Genomic DNA, 22,222 nt, shown 5'->3' on the forward strand with positions numbered 1-22,222 from the left:
TATTTATTTGCTGATGACATATTGATATATTTGGCAGAGCCAGTAATTTCGCTACAAATATTGTACTCGAAATTGGAAGAATATAGAAAAGTTTCAGGTTATAAAATAAATTGGGATAAGAGTGAAATTATGTCTCTTATGGGAGGAGACTATACTCGGTGTCAAAAAGATATCCCATTTAAATGGCCAGCAAATGGGATAAAACATTTAGGAATATGTACAGATAACAACTTAATTATACAAATTGAATTACTTACCATTACTCAAAAAAGATTGAAGATCTAAGCAGATGATCAACTTTACTAGTGAGAAGAGTCAATTGTATTAAGATGAATATATTTCCAAGTGTACAATATCTCTTTCAATCACCATTATCTCAGAGGATTTTTCAGGAGTTAAATATATAGGTCAGAAAACATTTTTGGAAAGGTAAGATGTTGGGGGTCTCCATAGAAAAACTGACCTGGAAATATTAACTGGGAGGTTTACATATTTCTAATTTTAAAATTGATTATCAAGAGGCTCAGATGAGATTCCTTACTTTCTTTTATGAGTAAGGAGATAAAACCTGCATGGGTGAAAATAGAATTGGATAAAATAGGAGAGAGAATGGGAGAGGATTTTATATATAAATGGGATACAAAATTAATAACTAGTGAGAGAGGAATCCCTTTGTTAAAACACATTTAATATATGGTATAACATAAATAGTGATATTGGAACAGTGTGGGGTGGAGAAACCTTGTATAATGTGTAACTAAATTTTTGCCAGTTGATGAAGTAGACAAAGACAATGTGGTCAAACAATAATCATGACTTTTATTAGCAGAAACTCAGGGTACAATAATGAAAGACAATAGGTGCATATACAGTTATACCCAAGGGGAGTGTCCTTAACAGTAGAGATAATGCACAGCCAATGTTAGTACAGCAAGGCTCGGCAGAGGTGGGGGGGGGGGAAGAGACAGGCAGCTTGGCAGACATTCACCACAGTCTCCCCCTGGCAGAAGATGGGTTAAAATCAAAAGGACAGCATTCCTGTCTGTGTTGGTCGCTCACACTGACCCGGACTCGAACTGGGGGCAGGCTTGTGGCATGACACCCTTTATGGGAAGAAAGGGGGAGGAATCACGAGCTGGCCAGTGAGAGCAGGGTCAACCAGGAAAGGTCATGACATCTACATATGGCATGCAAATATATACAATAGTGGTTTCATCACAGTCACCTCTTCTAATTGCCTACCATCCCACTCCAACCTCTTTTGTGCTCTGTCATTCCTAATAAGGCACATTACAGCCCTCTGCAGCTCAACATCCTCCATGATACTGCTATTTGTGTTATCATCTCCTCTTGACCTATTTTCTATGCTTGCTTCACTACTCTTTCACCATTATTACAAGATGTTCCATCCCAGAATTCCTCTAATTAAAAACATTCATCAATGTTGGATTCATGTAAATGGGTGGTTGATAGTCAGTGTGGACTGATTAGGGCCAAAGAGCCTCTTTTCTGTTGTATCTCTCCCTTGGTCTTCTCCTTTCCTGCATCATAATATGTCATTTTAAAATTTAGACTTACAGCCCATTAACAGACCTTCTCGGCCCACAAGCCCATGCTGTTCAATTACACCCACAAATTAAGTTTTGTCTGCCTGTAAGGAGTTTGTACATTCTCCACGCAGGCTCCGAGAAAATGTACAAACTCCTTACAACAGTGGCGGATTTGGGGTGTCATGTGATGTGCGGAGAGATAGGACATGGAACCTCAGCCCTCCCGGAATTGTTTAAAAAAAAAGGATTTTTATAACCTATTTAATCAGTTACTGGAAATTTAAATTTACCAGAAGATAGGTTCTAAAATAAATAGAATTTGACTGGCAGCCTCTGGGCCACACCAGAAGAAACTAAACAGGGACAAGGCCTGCTACACTTCAAGAACCTGGAGAAGTTCAACTTACCTCCCAGCTGGAATCACCTCCTCCTGGGCCTAATACTGCGACGTCGCTGTCTCCTCCGGTGCAATAACCTTATTTCAAGAGTGGATTCCAAGAATATTGGGGCAAGACAAAGTGGGAATTAATATAGAAATAGAAAGAGCACATCGAACATCTATGCCCCCATCTTCTCAAGGTCAAAAGCCCCACTCAATATTAATTAAATGTTTATGATATCAAGATTGTGAAAAACTTAGAGCGGTAGCCAAAGGTACAAAGACAAGAGGAACACCACTTTTATATGAAGGGGAAAATATTTTATTTTACCCAGATATCAGTGCCTCACTTTAAAGGAGAAGACGGGAATTTAACCCCATAAAGAATCAATTGTGGAAAAAAAGGCTACAACTTTGCTTTACATCACCCTGCTATTTTGAAAATTATGGTTCCTCGTGCTGAAAACAGATTTTTCTGGATATAAAATGTGCACTGACTTTGTAAATTAGCTACCGGACCTAAAAGTTGATTGCAATGATCTAATAATACATGTCCATTTAATTCTATGATGTAAAATTATTTATTCCTCTTGTAAATATGGAATATTAAATATGGGCATTTATAGTTAATTCTGGAGGGTGGGGGTGGAATTGATGCTCATCTGCATTACATTAATTGTACTTCTGTGCATTAGTCACAGCCCATTATAATGTTTTGCATTTTGGGTGATGTTTCGTTTCTTTTTCTCAGCATCGATTGGGAGGGAGGGTGTATATTTTTGTTTAATCTTGTGCTGTAGATACAATGGTATCTATTTTCTTTGTCTTTATACTTTTTAATCTTATCTCACTTTTTTCTATTGGAGCTATCAACACATTTTGGTCCATTACTGGAGGAATATAATATTGGAATTTCAGGGAGAAAAATATTGGAAAGAAATAAGAGATATTAGAATTGGATTTTATCAGAATTCTGTGGTAATGGCAAACATAGTTAAGTTTATTAGTATTAATTTAAATGGTTTAAATAATCCTATTAAAAGGAAAAAATATATTTTCTTACATTAAAACAAATGGGAATTGACCTGGCCTTCCTTCAGGAAACTCACTTAATATTTACGAGGACAAATTATTAGTTATACTGTTAAAATTAAGAAATGACAAATGACTGAGATTAGCAAATTGGAAAAGGAGATAGAGATTTTGGTAAAAGATTTACAACAAAACTGCATGGAAGACAATACATCTATTTGAAATTACAGTATAATTCATTACAAACATATAAATTTCAGAACTTAAAATAAAGGAAACATTTAATGGAGAATGAACATCAGAAATTAAAAAGTGACTGGACGGGCCAGGTCATAGCATCTTCTTTTCATTCTAAAGCAAGAGGAGTGGTAATATTGATAATGAAGAATCTTCCAGTTACAATTCAAAATGCTACAACTGATCTGACAGGCAGATATGTTAAGGTACACTGTCAGATATATTCTGAATATTGGACTCTGTTAAACTTATATGCCCTAAACGAAGACGATGAAAGATTTAAAGAAACCTTTTTTCAATTGGCTGATGCTCATCATAAAACTATAGTAGCAGGAGATTTTAATTCATGTTTGGACCCGGTTTTGGACAAGTCAATTGGAACGGTGGACAGGACTAGGATGGCTAAAGCGACCCTAGTTTCAATGAAGAATCTGAATTTAGTGGGTATTTGGAGGAAACTGCATCCCAGACAAAGAGTCTATTTCTTTTATTCTAACAGACATGATTAATATTCCAGGAAAGATTTAATTTTGCTCTCGGCACATTTACAGGATAGAATCATAGGTGTTGAGTATAAGTCAAGGATTCTGTCAGATCATTCACCTCTATTGTTTTCAATTGTTATGGCTGATAAACAAGACACGGTCTACAGGTGGTGCTTTAATCCAAAGCTGTTGAGAAGATCAGAATTCCGTGATTTTATTAGAAGACATATTTGGATTTTCTGTGAAACCAACTGTCATTCTGTTGCCAATAAATTTATTATATGGAACTCTTTAAACGCTTATTTAAAGGGTCAAATACTTCAAAAATTAAAAGACATTATACAAAAGAGGTAGATAAATTAGAAAAAGAGATAACACTATTGGGGAAAGAATTACAGTTAAGGAGCTCAGAACAAAAACGAAGGACACTCATTAGTAAAAAAAACTCAAATATACCTTACATATAAGATAGAAAAAATAATAATGAAAACTAAACAAAGGTATTATGAGTTGGGGGAAAGTGCCTATCTTGGCAATTAAAAATAGAACCGGTTTCTCATACGATCAATGCAATTGAAACAGAGATCAATAGGGGATCCTATTAGAAATTAATGAGGCTTTTAAATCATTTTATACAAAATTATATAAACTGGAATCACAAGGAGATGCTAATAAATTAGATGATTATTCATCATGATTGGTTTTGCCAAATTTAGATTTAACTGAGCAGAATGAATTAAATGCACCCTTTACACAATTGGAAACAGAGGAAGCACTGAATTTATTAATAGATCTCCCAGCTAAGATGGTTTTCCACCAGAATTTTAAAGATCTGCTAATGCCTCTTTTTGTGGAGGGACTGAACCAAGCGATGGAATTACATACTTTACTGGAATCTTTCTCAACAGCAATTACAGTGATTTGTAAGAAAAATAGGGATCCATTGAAACCATCATCATACAGACTGATTATAAAATATTAGCTAAGGCTCTGGCAAACAGATTGTTTATCAACTTAGGCAGAAATGTATTCAAAGACCAAACAGGATTTGTGAAGAACAGACAATCAGCAGATAATGTAACAAGACTTCTTTGCCTAATCCATAAACATAATGTGGCAGTTTCCTTAGATGGAGAAAAAACCTTTGATAGATTGGAATGGGACTTTGCATTTAAAGTACTGGAGAAATTTGGACTAGGTCAAAAATTCATAAATTGGATTTGAGCTCTTTATTATGTACCAAAGGTTTATATGGAGAGATTGGCTGGTATAATATAATGAAACATAATTAATGTTAGATGTAGGCTGGTACAATACAATTTTTTGCATCAGCTATATCTCGCCTCGCAAAAAATACATAAATTAAATATTTTTCTGATATACGTTTTAGATGCGGGGAGTATTTTTTTTTTAACATCCACCTGGTCATGTTCCAAATTGAAACCCTTGTGGGGAAACTTTATTAAATTAAATGATTGGGAAACAATTGCCTCTAAGTCCAGAATTGTTTCTTTTAGGAAATATTACAGATGTAAGACCTAAAATGAGGCTGTCCAGATATCAATTAGAGTTTCTTAAAATTGCATTGGCAGTGGCCAGGAAATGAATTGCAGTTACCTGGAAGTCTGATTCTTTCTTGGAAATAGCTCGTTGGAATAATGAAATGCACAGTTGCGTTACCCTGGAGAAAATTACTTACAAGTTAAGGAATCAATATAACATGTTTTTGCAGGTGTGGGAACCCTACTTACAAAATGTAGGGTTGATTAGTTAATCAATAAGCTATGTATTCTGTTTACTTTTCTTCCCTTTATTGAAATTTAGATAAAAATAACTGGGCCTCTCCTTTGTTGAATTGGATTTCAGACCAAGATAACACCTTCTCTTTCTCCTGCTTCCTTCTTTTTCTTTTTTCTTCATTAGGGTTTTGTTTGGGGAGGGAGGATAGGGGTCATATTTGTTACATGTATTAATGATTCACATTTAATTACTTATCTGTGATGATAATTTGGTATTATTTGTTGATAATCAAACGTAAAATATTAAAAAGTGCTAACCACTACACAAACTGTGCTGCCTTAACATTTCCTTTAACACTTTCCAGGTCTGATGCTGCGTTTTGGATTGAAAGGTTCACCCTCGTTCTACAGATGTTGCTTAACTTGCTTCTTCTAGCATTTTCCAGTTTGATTTTGGATTCTCAGCTTCTGCAGCAATGCCAGGGAGTAGATTCCATCACGCTAAAATTCCAGAGAAGCTGGAATGAGTCAATTGTAGACATTCTAAAACAATCATGGGAGTGGAAGACAACCATGAGGAACTGCTAAAGGATTCCACTGGTCTTTTAGGGGCAGGCTTTTCCATACTTCTGAGGACCAGAACCCTTGCATTAGTGGAATTCACAAAATGCAATTTAAAGAAAAAAGTGAGATACAAACAAAAATTCGCTTTCAAAGAATGTGTTCATTTTCTTTTTGAACTCTCAGTTCTTGTAAATGTGAACACAACCTGGAAATTTATGATACATGTGGTGTCCTGAGAACACAGACCCCGCCCCCCCCCAACCCCGTAATGCAGGGATTGCTTGTATATAGTGCTGTTTGTACAGGAAGATGCAGCATGGCTATGCGAGAGAAACTCTGTCATAACAGTTTTTGGAAACCATTTGGAATGATCGTCACCATTAGGTTAAAGTTTAAAATATGCTTAATTGGATTCTATGGGCAACTGGTGAATTAAATGGGGAACTGGTAAATTTTAGAAACCCATGTCCTGGGACTCAAAGAAGTGCCATCCCCCGCCCTTCCCAGACACCCATCAACTCCAAATTATCCATTCACAAAAATTTCACTCAAGTGTACTTTATTTAACAATTTTAAGCTCAAAAATAATGCTCAAGAAATTTGACTTTTAAGAAAAGGCCACAGGTTTCTATTTCATATCTGAGAAACAAGATTGTTGTCACTAACAAAACTTAAAGAAGCAAAAGCAAGTGGAGGCAGATCAAATCATATATTTAAATGTGCAAACATAAATGAACAGAAAATAAACATTAAAAGATGGCAATTGCAAAATCAAACCTTTTGCAAAACAGTAACTGATTTTACAAATGATTTCTCATGTCCAAGAACTCTCAAAATGCCCACCTGCATTATAAGCTCAAGAGAGTGAATTGAAAGTAGGTTAAAAAAAGTCAGTTGGGTTTTATTCAATCCAAAAGCATTACAAAATCATTAGTTATTGCTGAAAATTTGGCATTATGCACAAAATGCATTGGAGTAATTACAAAATACATTTGGTTCAAAAATAAGTGCATAAAATTTCTATTTAAATTTTTTTTCCCCCAAGTTTAAATTTTGACTTTTACATGTCTCAACATCCAACCAAGAGCAGGATCTTCCAGATTCTGAAGCTAACGTTCAATCAATCGCGGTTTTGCCACCCAAAGACAAACTACCCCTGTGGTCAGTGTCCTCAGCAGGTTTTCTTTGAAGAGATGCTACTCGCCTCTCTGGAGCAAATCACTGGAGTTTCACCTTGAAGGCCAAGGCCAATAGCAGGTTTTCTTTGAAGAGATGCAACTCGCCTCTCTGGAGCAAATCACTGGAGTTTCACCTTGAAGGCCAAGGCCAATAGCAGACCATTTCACACACATGCTCCTAAGGAGAAGCACATGGTGCATGTAGGTCTCAGCCCTTGTGCACGGAAAAACTCTATGTTCACAAATACACGTATTCATACGCTGTCTGGGAGTGAGTAATGTTAATCTCCACAGATGAAGTCCAGTAGGAAGTTTGGATCATCTTTGCACATACGCTTGGATTCTCTTCTCCATTATGTCGAATTTGGATAGCCTTCATTGCGAATACGCAATTTGGAAAACATCATCCTCCATTTGTATGATGCTCTGCAGAGACAAGCTTAACACTAATTGCTCCATGAACCCAGAGCAGGATTGCATGCCAAGCAAAAATAACTTTTAATATTGATCCACATTTATTTTATACCGACAGGGGTTGCAATTCATGTGTGCTATCAAAAGGCAGTATTCTCTATTAGACCAAAAAAAAATCCAAGTGGACAAAGCATCATGTCGATTGGTTTCTCTTGTGTCGCTGATCTTTACAGTTCAGTGCACATGCAACCAGAAACCAAGTGAATGGCAAAAAAAAAAATCACCCACTGCAAAAGGCAGCCAAATCAACATCTGTTTTTGCACATTTGCTCCGTCTGCAAAAGAAAAAACAGCAATTTAAAAAAAAACTAATCATGACTCAAACATATTGGATTAAAGGAAATCAAAAAGATTCAGTGTTTCATGCAAGAGTGATCTTGGCAATCGAATCACTGACCAAGTTATAAACTAAAGTTGACATATTGCCTAATTTCATAAACAGCATGAAGCACAATTCAGGGACCAAGTTCCCGCATTGGTGAGTTTGATACCTGCCAACTAGGAGGTAGATTGTTGCGATCCTTGGAGCCAAGTCTTGTACTTGATAATAACCTCCCTTTCCTCCTCCAGGGTCATGTCAAGGTAGTCCTCTTCATGTTCAGGGATATCAGCCATAACCTCTTCTACAATTTCACGCTCCTTTTGTTTTTCCTCCGACGGTTCTACCAGAGATACAAGTGAAAAGCAAGAGCCATTATAAAACAGAACATTGTAACATTCTGAGGCCAAAACTTAAAATTCCTCAATTTAACTAGAAAACGATTCCTTTTTCATTGAATAATAGTTTTAGAAGATTGGTGGATTAAAGGAATAAAAAGATTGCAGGATTGTTTTGAAGAGGGTAAATTTTTATCATTTAATCAGCTTAAAGAGAAATTTGGGATTTTAGAGAATTCTCTGTTTGTTTATTATCAAATTAGGGCATTAGTGAAAGATAATTTTGAAAGAGAAATGAAAATTTTTAAGTTAACTAAATTTGTATTTATGGTTTCAGATAAAGGTTTTATATCAGAAATGTATGCATTATTACAAGATACAATGGTTAAATTTTCTTAGATACATCTAGGATTAAATGGAAGCGTGATTTAAGTTGTGAGATTAGTCAGGTGGATTGGGAAAATATGTTTTATGATGGATTGACTAAATTAATTAATGTAAGATGTAGTATGATTAATTACAATTTTTTGCATCAGTTATATTTAACCCCTGAAAAAATATGGATTTAGTAATTCAGATCTGTGTTTTAGGTGTGGATGATGTGTTGGAACATTTGTACATTCTGTTTGGTTTTGTGATAAAGTTCATCCTTTCTGGTTTAAAATTAGGAATTTTCATCAAAATTTGTTTAAAATTCAATTTCCTTTCTCAATCTTTTTCAGGACCCTGCTCAAAGTGTTTGGGCCCCCTCCCTGTGAAGCACTTAACTTTTGGCTTCTTCCATATTTCTCTCTTACTGACTTGAAAAGCAGAAAAAATAATTGTTCCATGAGGTGAAAAGAAAACAAGGCTTGCTTGTTGAGAATAGCTGGACAATTTGCAAAGGATCAGGGTGGCCTATGAAGATTCCAGATTAGAGTTTCCAATTTCAGTATCATAGAATTATATAAAAGCACCAGTCAGGTTTAGGATTGGAGGGTAGGAAAGATGAATGCATAGCTGAGGAGCTATGTGTGGAGGGAGGATTCAATTCTTAGACCAGTGGGATCTCTTCCTGGGTAGAGGTGACCTATACAAGAGGGATGGGCTGCATTCATATTGTTGTGGAAATCAATATCTTTGTAGAGACGAACTTAAGTGACTCAGGAGGGTTTAAACTGGACTTGCAGGGAGGCAAAACCAAATTAATAGTGTGGCACATCAGAAAGCTGACATAAAAAACAGAAGTTAGGGAGCAAGTCCAGGACCAGGATGGACGGGAACAAGTCAGGGAGTGAGGAAGATCCAATAGGCTTAAATGCATTTACGTTAATGCAAGAAGCCTGACAAGGTTAAATGAACTCAGGACTGGGATATTACAGCTAATACTTAACATGGGTGAGGAAGGAATTCAATTTGAGATTCAACAAGAAGAAACTAAAGTCAAATGTGGTGATATTTCAGTGGAGTAAAGAGAATTGCAATGGCATGAGAGAAGAACTGGCCAAAGTAGATTGGAAGGAGGCACTAGTTGGCAAGTCAGCAGAGCAGCAATGGGTGGATGGAGTTTCTGCAAGAAAAAGGAGATATTCAAATGGAAAAAATGTCACAACTGTGGCTGACAAGTGAAGTCCAAGTCAATGTGAAAGCAAAGAGAGATGGCATACAAGGAAGCAAAAAATTAGTGGGTAGAGGATTAGGAAGTTTTTTAAAACTTGCAGAAGGTAACTAAAAAAAAACTCAAATGGAAAATAAAGTATGAAAGCAAGCTTGTTAATAATATCAAAGAGGATACAAAAAGCTTCAAGTATAGTAACAAGTAAAAGAGAGGTGAGAGTAGATATAGGAGCACTCGAAAATGATGCTGGAAAAATAATAATGGGAGACAAAGAGATGGCAGAGGAACTAAATGAATTTTTTTTAAAAACATCAGTCTTCACTGTGGAACACATTAGGAGTGTGCCAGATGTCAAAGGGTATCAAGGAAGGGAAGTGAGAGAGAAGCCCTCAGAAAGCTGAATGGTCTAAGGCACACATGTCAAACTCAGGCCTGCGGGCCAAATATGGCCCGTGATATAATTATATTTGGCCCACAAGATCATATCAAATATGTATTAGAGCTGACCCGCTGGCTACTGCGCCAGTATAGCGCATGCACAGCTAATACTACAAATCCCAGAATGCTTTACAAATGCGTTGGCGCCGGCCCATCAGCCCGCTAATCGCCCCCACCTCCTCTCTTTACTTTCATTAGCATCTGCGACCTGTCGCCTAACTCACATGTAATAAACCCCTTACGAAAAATGGCCAAACGAAAGACAGAAAACAGGACCTTTCAAGACAGGTGGGAGGCAGACTCTGACCCCAGAGTTTGATGAACTTGCATCTAAGAAGAGATGCCAAGTATCTGGTTTAGACCCAGGTGCATCAGAGTAAATCACAGTGGAGCAAGCTAAGCTTGGATTCATATTTTCTTTGGTTAACTTTGGACAGTTCATAGTTGAAAGATTGGATTTTCATTGAAGCAAGTTGTTATTTTTTGTCTTGTTGGCTTGTAAAAAAAAAACATTTAAAAGGAGCTTAAAGGCTAGAGAGAAATATTATTTATTGAATATTTTATTTCTCATTTGTTAATGCTTCTTCTGGAAAGAGTTTAACCAAAACTATTATTAAACATTTATTTTAATAAGAAAAAGTTTAACATTACATATGTTGAAAGAAGAGAAAACATGCAGATGTTGAAAATTTTCAATAAATATTTAGTTTGGCCCACGACTTAGTCCAAGTTTTTAATTTTGGCCCTCTGTGAATTTGAGTCTGACACCCCTGGTCTAAGGGTTCTGAGAGAAGTAACGGTAGAGATTGTGAAGCCATTGATAATGATCTTTTGGGAATCTTTAGATTCAGGTATGGTTCCGGAGGACTGGAAAATTGCAAATGTCACCCCAGTATTCAAGAAGGGAGGAATGTAGCAGAAAGAAAATTATAGACACGTTAGCCTGAACTCAGTGGTTTGGAAGATTTTGGAGTCGATTGTCAAGGATGAGCTTTGGAGGCACATGTCAAAATGTTGCTTGGCCAACCTATTAGAATTCTTTGAGGAAATAACAAGCAAGCTAGAGAAAGGAGATGCAGTGAAAGTTGTGCATTTGGATTTTCAGAAGGCCTTTGACAAGGTGCTGCACATGAGGCTACTTAACAAAGGCCTGTAGTATAACAGGAAAGATACTAGCATGGGTAGAGCATTGGCTACTTAACAAGAGTCTGTAGGATAACAGGAAAGATACTAGCATGGGTAGAGCGTTGGCTACTTAACAAGGGCCTGTAGAATAACAGGAAAGATACGAGCATGGGTAGAGCATTGGCTACTTAACAAGGGCCTGTAGAATAACAGGAAAGATACGAGCATGGGTAGAGCATTGGCTACTTAACAAGAGTCTGTAGGATAACAGGAAAGATACTAGCATGGGTAGAGCATTGGCTACTTAACAAGGGCCTGTAGAATAACAGGAAAGATACGAGCATGGGTAGAGCATTGGCTACTTAACAAGAGTCTGTAGGATAACAGGAAAGATACTAGCATGGGAAGAGCATTGGCTACTTAACAAGGGCCTGTAGAATAACAGGAAAGATACGAGCATGGGTAGAGCATTGGCTACTTAACAAGGGCCTGTAGAATAACAGGAAAGATACTAGCATGGGAAGAGCATTGGCTACTTAACAAGGGCCTGTAGAATAACAGGAAAGATACGAGCATGGGTAGAGCATTGGCTACTTAACAAGGGCCTGTAGGATAACAGGAAAGATACTAGCATGGGAAGAGCATTGGCTACTTAACAAGGGCCTGTAGAATAACAGGAAAGATACGAGCATGGGTAGAGCATTGGCTACTTAACAAGGGCCTGTAGGATAACAGGAAAGATACTAGCATGGGAAGAGCATTGGCTACTTAACAAGGGCCTGTAGAATAACAGGAAAGATACTAGCATGGGTAGAGCATTGGCTACTTAACAAGAGTCTGTAGGATAACAGGAAAGATACTAGCATGGGTAGAGCGTTGGCTACTTAACAAGGGCCTGTAGAATAACAGGAAAGATACGAGCATGGGTAGAGCATTGGCTACTTAACAAGGGCCTGTAGAATAACAGGAAAGATACGAGCATGGGTAGAGCATTGGCTACTTAACAAGAGTCTGTAGGATAACAGGAAAGATACGAGCATGGGTAGAGCATTGGCTACTTAACAAGGGCCTGTAGAATAACAGGAAAGATACGAGCATGGGTAGAGCATTGGCTACTTAACAAGAGTCTGTAGGATAACAGGAAAGATACTAGCATGGGAAGAGCATTGGCTACTTAACAAGGGCCTGTAGAATAACAGGAAAGATACGAGCATGGGTAGAGCATTGGCTACTTAACAAGGGCCTGTAGAATAACAGGAAAGATACTAGCATGGGAAGAGCATTGGCTACTTAACAAGGGCCTGTAGAATAACAGGAAAGATACGAGCATGGGTAGAGCATTGGCTACTTAACAAGGGCCTGTAGGATAACAGGAAAGATACGAGCATGGGTAGAGCATTGGCTACTTAACAAGAGTCTGTAGGATAACAGGAAAGATACGAGCATGGGTAGAGCGTTAGCAGGAAGCAGAATCAGAATACATGAATCATATTTTGGTTGGTTGCTGATTGCTAGAGGTGTTCCACAGGGGTCAGTGTTGGGGCACTTCTTTTATGTTGTATATTCATGATTTTGATCATGGAATGAATGGCTTTGTGGCCAAGTTTGATATGAAGGTAGGATGCGCTAACATTGGAGAGGGTTCAGAATAGGTGCACAAGGAGGATTCTTGGAGTGAAAGAGTTATCATATGAAGAGCGTTAGATAGCTCTTGGTCTGTACTCATTAAGGGGGAAATCTCATTGAAACATTTTCAAAGTTGAAAGGCATGGACAGAGTAGATGTAATTTCCCACGGTGGGAGAATCTGGGACAAGATGACAACTTCAGGAATGAAGGGCGTCCACTTGGAACTGAGAAGTAGAGGAATGTTTTTAGCCAGATGATGATAAATCTGTGGAATCTGTGCCTCTGGTGGTTGTGGAGGCCAATGTATAGTGGGAGATGGAAAGATTCTTGATTAGTCAAGGTATCAAAGGTTATGGGATGAGGGCCGGGCAGGGGGCTGAATGGGAAAATGGATCAGCTCATAATTGAACAGTGGGGCAGACTCTGGGCTGAATAGCCTATTTCTGCTCCTATATCTTATGAAAGGGATAGACAAAGTGGATATCTTATGAAAGGGATAGACAGAGTGGATGTGGATAGACTATTTCCGTTAAGAGGAGGAAAGATTAAAACAAGAGGACATGAGTTAAGAATTAAGGGGCAGAGGTTTAGAGGTAACATGAGGGGGAACTTCTTGACTCAGAGAGTGGTAGCCGTGTGGAATGAGCTTCCGGGAGAGATAGTGGCGGCGGAGTCAATTGTATTATTTAAGAAAAGGTTGGACAGGTATATGGATGAGAAGAAGATGGAGGGTTATGGGCATTGTGCAGGGAGGTGGGATTAGAAAGGGGTGTTTGGTTCGGTGCGGACTAGAAGGGCCTAATGGCCTGTTTCCGTGCTGTAATTGTTATGTTATGTTATGTTAATAGGCAGGACTGGCAGCTTAGCATCCAGGATACTGATTCTACAGGCATTACAGACATGTTGTTAAGAGAGGAGGGAAACTGCAATTTTGATTCCGAAGAAAATCACAGCAGTTCTTAGGATATTTCTGGTAGATCATCCAATGAGGTCAGAAATTAAAAAAAGGATGATCACAGGTGAAATTGTACTACAGGCCCTCCTAATAACAAGATAGAATAATAAGCAGTGATATCTCAGATAGGTGTAATGGGGGATGATTTTAACTTCCCCAATATTGACTGGGACTGCTGTAAGTGCCCACCACTGCTGTGGACCCAGGAATGCAGGGATACAGTCTTTCAGAGCTCCTCTGTCAGGTCCTACTGCCCAGCCATACTTCCTGAAAGATCCCATACAGCTTTAAATTGTCTGTACAACAGGGCTGGCAGTTCCTCTACACAGATTTGAGAAAAGGACCAGAGTGGATATATGGAGTAAGGTGGTAGAGGAAGCTGTGGAGGTGGGTACAATTACAATGGTTAAAAGGCATAAAGACAGGTAAATGGATCGGGAAGGTTGAGAATATGAGGCAAATGCAGGCAAATGTGACCAACTCGTGTAGTAACTTGGCACGGATAAATTGAGCTGAAATAACTGTTGCCATGTTGCATAACTATAATTCACTGCAAATCCTTTTACCAATTAAACTATAACAGAATTTGAAAACCTGAGAGATAAATGAAACCAAAAGGATTAAAAAAAAAACACCTCACTATGGCTGGCATAATGGTTACCATCAGAGAACAGGACTTGGGTTCAAATCCTGTGCTGTCTGTAAGGAGTTTGTTCGCTCTCCCAATGTCTGTGTGGATTTTCCCCAGGGGCTCAAGTTTCCTCCAACCATTCAAAATGTACTGGTTTGTAGGTTAATTGGGTGTAAATTTGGTGGCACGGACTTGTGTCGAAATGGCCTGTTACCTTGCTGTATGTCTAAATTTTTAAAAAATGAAAAATTCTTGAAAGGGTGTACCTACTTGTTCAACAAACCTTTGGCATCTACTAAGTGATCCCATCACTAGACCCTCTCCGCCTTCTGAACTTATCCTTATCCACTCCTCCCTCCTCACGAACCGTCCCCTGGGTACCTACCCCCATGACCACAGGAGATGCTCCATCTGCGCCCACGCTAACTCTGTCACCGCCATTCAGAGCCCTAAACAGTCCTTCCAAGTGAAGCAACATTTCACGTGAATCTGCAGGGATCATCTACGGCATTCGGTGCTTCTGTTGTGGTCTCCTCTACATTGGAGAGACTGGATGCAGACTGGGAAATCACTTTGTTGAACACCTTGGCTCTGTCCGCTGCAATTGCGTGGATCTCCCAGTGGCCACCTATTTCAATTCCCTATCCCATTTCCGTGCTGACCGGACTGCCCGTGGTCTCAAGCACTACTAGATTGAGACCACCTGAAAATTGGAAGAACAACACCTCATCTTCCGATTGGGCACCCTCCAACTGGATGGCATTAAAATAGACTTCTTCGACTTTTGTTTAACCCCCCACCCCTTCTTTTATCTGTTGCCTTCCCCCAGCTATCTCCCCCCCCTTTTCCCTGTCTCCTTTCACAGAGCCAAAATCAATTCGCCACATCTCCCCATATTGTATCCAATTAACACCTTTAGGGCTCAGGCCCCAAACACTGACAATATATCTTTGTCTCCTATGGACACTGAAAGGCTGGCTGAGTTCCTCCAGCATTTTGGTTTGTTTTTTTACTACAATCACTGCGTTTGCAGACTTTTGTATTTCAAACGAAAACTGCAGATGCAATAGAGGTGGAGTTGATTAGGGGACAGAGGTGAAGAGCTACTGCTTTGCAGAGAGTAGCAAACCTGTGGAATTCTCAGTCCAAGGAAGCAGCAGAGGATGCCTCATGAAATATATTTAAGACAATTAATTTTTATTTGCATAGTAGGGGGGGCATTAAAGGCTACAGGGAAAAGACAGGTAGGTGGAGCTGTCGGGGCCAGATGGCTGACTCCTGTTCCTATTTGTTATGTATCATGCTGGATTCTTGAGCAAAGAAAGAAGATGGATGGACTCAGCAGGTCAGGCAGCATGCATCGAGGGAAATTGTCAGCCAACATTTTGTGTTGCATCCCTTTATCGAGAATAAAGCAGGAAGGGGACGTACCAAGAACGGTAATATCAAGGTATGCAATAAAGAGGGGGCTGGGCTAAGGATATCAGGTATGAACAGAGGGTGGGAGAGGTGAAGAGACAGTAGGGAGAAGGTTAGAGAGAATAATGTGAAGAGAAGTAGGTAAAGTGCAACCAGATAAAAGTGGAGTTACAAAAATTGGAAAATTTAATGTTTATACAGATGTCCATGAAGAATATGATGTGTTGTTTCCCAAGTTTATATTTCGCCCAATCCTGGCAATGGATGAGGCCAAGGACAGGAATATATCTGTGGGAATTGTGAGGGGAATTTAAATGGCTAACAAATGGGAGTTCTGGCTTGGACCTATAGATAGAGTGCAGGTGTTCGAAGCGGTTGTTCAATCTGAATTTTATCTCATGGATGAAAAGGGGCCCACTGCAAAGTGAGCCTGTGTGTAACTGAGTGGTTGAATCTGGGGTAAGTTAATGAGAACACAAGGAGCATTAAAAAAGGAACCCACAGGATTAATGTGAATGGTCAAGGTTTCCCTGTTGTATTTTTCTATAACTCTGTGGCATTATAAAAATCAAAATCTGAAGTTTCATGTTGATTACCTTTTAATCAAAATCCATCGTATTCTCAATATTTTGCCATACCAATACTGATAGAACGTAACAGCACAGAAGAGGCCTTTCAGCCCACAATGTTGTGCTGACCAATAAAAACCTGCTCAACAAACTAAACCATCCCTACCCATAACCCACTAGAGTAAAACCCATTATCCAGCATTCAAGCAATTGGCAAAAAAACATGCAAAAAATAAATAGGTAAAAAATACGGAAGTTTAAAATAAGTTTGCCAATCACACAACATGCCATCTCAAGCATTTGAAAAATTAACTTATCCAGCATTGACCAATCTCCATAGGTGTCTGATACATGGGGTTTCACTATATTTTTCTTCTATCCATGTACCTGTCTAAGAGTCTTAAATGTCTCACACTCTACCACCATCCCTGGCAACGAACTGAAGTGGTCATTTGAGATTAAGTTTGGGAGGGGATGTGGTAAGGAGATTACAAGGATAAAACTGGAGAGCTGCAGAGAATGGAAAGCAATTGTAGGAGAGGTCATGATGGGTTGAAAATAAGGATGGGAAAGCACAGGACTGATGTGAGGTATTGCTGTACGCTGGAACACAGACTTGGATGTGCATGGATCAGGGTTTGAACAGCAGGCGGTAGGACAGTGGGACATTATTAGAACTGGGATTAGGTCGCCATAATGATGAGATGGCAGTTTTGTCTGCAGCTCATCAAGTCATTTAGGTTACGAGTAGTTTGTTTGTTACCCATACTGCATGTGATACAATGAAAAAATAATTCCATAGCCATGAAAAGTTTTGGAATCATGAACGTCACCATGGATATTGATCTTTACTCCAATTAAAAAAAAACACATTCATCTTCTACCAAACATGGTTCGGCTTTATCGACCAATGCATTCTAATCACCTTCAACCTCCGCTTCCTCTGGTGACAACGACGAGGGGTATGAATTCAGTAGACTTGCAGGTAGGTAGCCACCGTGATCGATCAATGCTTGAACAGCACGTTCAACGTTGCCATTAAACCTCCTCAGGGCAACCTCTGCAGCAGAGTGATCAAAACCCAAGTAGGCCACCTGTACATATATTTTAAAATCATATTTGTCATAATCATAAATTTCAGCAACATCGGGGATGAAAACAACTTTAAATATTCCCCCCGCCTAGCATTTGTATCTCCAGATATAGTTATCATCTTAGAGAAACTGCATTAGAGTCAAAACGGAGTTCAATCCACTGAATCTGCAAGCTTTTCAAAGACAAATGATCCTGACCTCAGGTGATGCCTGTGGGATGTGTGCACTTTTTTCCCTGGTTGCTCCAGTTTATTTTCACATAGAGTCACAGAGCCAGTCATACAACACAGAAACTGGCCCTCCAGTCTACAATGACCTTCAATATCCATCTCTACCAGTGCCATTCACAAGCACTTTGCTATCAGCTCAGCTGAGGGTCCAGGCAGAGTGACGAAATCGCTAATTCTGAACCATTTTCCCCCACTCACATACCACCTTAAATTGGAGAAGGAGATAGAGATTTTGGAAAAGGATTCGCAATGAAATTCTACGAAGTTACGAAAGCAGGTTTAGTTAATTTGAAGTTATAGTATAACTCGTTACAAACATAAGTTTGAGAAATTACAGAGAACTGAGAGCGCTCGTAAAGTTTTAGTGTGGCAGTTAGAAACAGAACAAGCTTCTAGACATGATTCAATGATTACATATAAATCTCAGGAAATTAATGATGAGTTTTGTACATTTTATGAGAAATTGTATATCTCTGAAGATTTGGAAGATGATAATTTTTTGTCTGATTTAATTTTACCTTCTTTGAAGGATATGGATATTAAGGATCTAGATGCTTCTTTTACTGTTAAAGTGATGGAAGCACTTCGATCTATGCCTGGTGGGAAGTCTCCAGGTGACGATAGTTTTACTTGTGAATTTTATAAAGAATTTCAGGACATTAATTCCTTTATTGAAACTCGTGACGAAACTGGCTCTTTCCCGGAATCTTTTTCTCAAGCAATTATTAGTTATTCTTAAGAAGGATAGAGACCCACTAAAAGCAGGATCTTATAGACCTATTTCTTTATTGAATATAGATTATAAAATTGTTGCCAAGGTTTTGGCTAATAGATTAGCTAAATACTTACCAGATTTGATTCGTGTAGATCAGGCGGGTTTTATTAAAAATTGATATTCAGCAGATATTGTAAAATTGATTTCTTGAATTAATGTTTCTCGGGAGCAGTCTGACCAACCAATGATGCAGAAAAGGCCTTTGATAGGGTGGAATGGAATTTTTTGTTTTAAAGTTTTAGAGAAGTTCAACTTTGGGCCTCTTTTTATTGGTTGGATTAAGGCTTTGTATAAAAATCCTACTGCTAGGATTGTGACAAATGGACAAATGTTATCTCGATCGACCAGACAAGGCTATCCTTTGTCACCAGCTCTATTTGCATTGGTATTGAACCCTTGTATCAGATGATGAAACAAGATAGTAATATTAAGGGTATTGAGGTGAAAGCTGAAGAGTATAATAAATTTGTTTGCAGATGTTTTTGATACATTTAACACAACCTTTGTTGTCTTTGGGGAATCTGCATGAAAGATTGGAGCAGTACAGTGACGTGTTGGGATACAAAATCAATTGGGAAAAGAGTGAAATTATGCCTTTAGCTGAAATGGATTATTCACTTTGTAGACAGTGAAATGTAAGTGGTCTGACAGGATTAAATATTTAGGTATCATAATATAGTAATTATAATCATTTACCCCTCCATAAATCTTCGTCCGCAAAGCCAAGCCAAAGAAAGAAGAATAATCATTTATATGAACTGAACTATTTAATTGTCTAAAATGAAATATGATTTGAATCGGTGGAAAGATTTACCCATGACATAAATAGGACATGGTAATTGTGTCATAATGGATATCTTTCACCGAATTCAATATTTTTTTCAATCTATTCCTTGCAAGATTCCTCAAAAAATTTTAAAGATTTGAATGGTTTGGTGAGAAAGTTTTTTTTTAGAAATCTAAAATGGTAAGGATGTCATAACAGAAATGAACTTGGAAGGATGCATTAGGAGGTTTGCAACTTCATTTTCAGAATTATTATGAATTGGCACAATTGAAATTTATTAACAAGATGTTTGAAGTGGATAAACCTTTGATATGGGCTAATATTGAATTATCTCAGATTAAGAAGATCGATCAGTTTATTTATAGATGAAATTCTCAATTATTAAGTAATTATAATTTGCCTGGGTTTAAACATTTAATGGAATTATGGACTAAAAAGAAAGAAATTATAGATACTCAAGGTAAATTTTCAGCTAAAACTCCTTTGTTTCAATACAAGCTCTTTTCTTTTACACTTAATAATCAATTTTTGAAATTGTGGGAACAGAAAGGAATTAAATTGGTAGAAGATTGTTATGAAGCAGGATATTTTATTTCGTTTCAAAGAATGAAAGAGAAATATGAAATACCTTTGAATCCTCTTTTCTCTTATTATCAAGATAAAACATTATCATTGGATAATGTTGGACGTACGTTACGATTACCCGGGCGGTCTAAATTTGAAATTCTATTTCCTGATGGTGGTAAGAAAGGATTTATATCTGAGATGTATGCTTTATTGCAGAATAAAGTGTTTAAGCTGGATGTTTATAAATCTAAATTTAAATGGGAAAAAGACGTCCATATCTATTTTTCAAGATGATTGGATGACTTTATGTGAGGATAGTGTGACTAAAATTGTAAATGTAATATATAGATTGGTCCATTATAATTTTTTTCATCAGTTATACACAACTCCAGAGAAATTAAGGAAATATATTTATTTCTTCTGTTTTAGATATCATAAGGAAGTTGGTTCTTTCTTACATTCCACCTGGTTATGCGAGACGGTGAGGCCTTTTTGGTATAGAATTAAGGAACTTTTAGAAGCTATTTTTAAATTTAAAATTTCTCTTGATCCTTTATTATTTTTATTGGGTTATATTAAGAAATTAAGCTTGGAGTTAAAATTTAATAAGTTTCAAATTGCTTTTTTGATACTAGCTCTAGCTGTGGCTAGAAAATATTTGGCAATTACTTGGAAAAATTAGACTAATTTGAGTATTCAATGATGGCATTCGGAAATGAGATCTTGTATTCTGTTGGATAAGATAACAATTTACGTTATAATTTTTTTTGGTTAAAATTTGGAGACTATATTTGGAATATATGGGGTTGAATTATTAATCTTCTTCCCACGCATTGATGGTGTTGCTCTGAACCATGGCAAATAATTGATTGAGAGTTTTATGTTATGTGATCTCCTCTTTCTTCTTTTCGGGGTAGTTTAGAGGGTGGTGGGGAGGGGCTGTAAGGGATAAAATGTTAAGTACTTGTTTGTTCCTTTATTGTATGATTTATTGTGATTATTAAATAAAAATTTCCAAAAATACTCCGCAGTCACTTCAAATAACGATTTGATATCCTTCAGTATTTGTTCTTTTCATTTCGTGAGAACATAAGGTCTTAAAGTTGCCTCAACACTTCAGTGCAATACTTAAAAGTGCTGGAGTAACTCAGCAGGCCACACAGCATCTATAGGAAATAAAGAGAATCCAACATTTTGAGCCTGGGTCCTCTGTCAGGGTATGAGCAAAAATTAGGCAGGTGGGGGAATGGGCAGGGGGAGAGCAAGAGGCTAATAGGTGGACATGGGTGGGAGGGTAGAAGAGAAGAAAAATCTGAGAAATAATGGGAACAGGGAGCTCTCCAAATTGAGAAGGAAGGGGTAGGGAGCTGAAGGAAAGGAGATAGATGGCTAGGGAAAGAGAGACACTCAGGAGAGGGGTTTACTGAAAACTGGAGAAGTCGATTGGTGAGATCCCAGATGGAATTTTAGGGGTTGGTCCTCCAATTTACAGGTTACCTGCCTTAGTAGCTCAGTATTCTGTCTGTATTGTTTTCCCACATACCCTCTACTACTTTACATTTATGGTTTTCCTCTTTGCAAAATTTCAGACCTTTACTGTCATTTTCATTTAAAATGAAAACATTGTCCAACATTATCCAAATTTAAAAAACTCCAGCCCTCCCCTTATTCACTGGTTGTTGTCTATATGGACTTCAGTAAGGCCTTCGATAAGGTACCACATGGAAGGTTAGTTAGGAAGGTGCAGTCTTTAGGTATAAATTTTAAGATAGTCAAATGGATTGAACATTGGCTGAAAGGGAGAGGCCAGAGAGTGCTAGTGGATAATTGTCTGTCAGGTTGGAGGCCGGTGACCAGTGGTGTGCCTCAAGGATCTGTATTGGGCCCATTGTTGTTCGTTATATACATTAATGATCTAGATGATGGGGTGGTGAATTGGATTAGTAAATATGCAGACGATACTAAGATAGGTGGAATAGTGGATAATGAAGAAGGTTTTCAAGGGTTGCAGAGGGATTTGGGCTGCTTAGAAAAGTGGGCTGAAAAATGGCAGATGGAATTTAATGCTGATAAGTGTGAGGTGCTTCATTTTGGTAAGAAGAATCAGAATAG

The 22,222-nt window shown here is 38.0% G+C and overlaps 1 protein-coding gene across 4 annotated transcripts in view; it reads right to left on the reverse strand.

Annotated features, from left to right (window-relative positions):
* Positions 1-6,528: 6,528 nt before the first annotated feature.
* Positions 6,529-22,222, reverse strand: part of LOC138751901 (NEDD8 ultimate buster 1-like) — a 67,835-nt gene continuing 52,141 nt past the window's right edge. For 2 of the 4 annotated variants that reach the window (XM_069914831.1, XM_069914834.1), the window contains 2 exons: positions 17,583-17,751; positions 6,529-8,300 (listed from right to left, as the gene is read on the reverse strand). In XM_069914831.1, the coding sequence (XP_069770932.1) occupies positions 8,137-8,300; positions 17,583-17,751 (333 nt within the window). In that variant the 3' untranslated portion in view covers positions 6,529-8,136. The remainder of the gene's footprint in view (positions 8,301-17,582; positions 17,752-22,222) is intronic. The other 2 variants (XM_069914833.1, XM_069914832.1) reach the window with 2 other exon arrangements.

This window comes from Narcine bancroftii, chromosome 1, assembly GCF_036971445.1.
Source record: "Narcine bancroftii isolate sNarBan1 chromosome 1, sNarBan1.hap1, whole genome shotgun sequence".
Lineage (NCBI taxonomy): Eukaryota > Metazoa > Chordata > Chondrichthyes > Torpediniformes > Narcinidae > Narcine > Narcine bancroftii.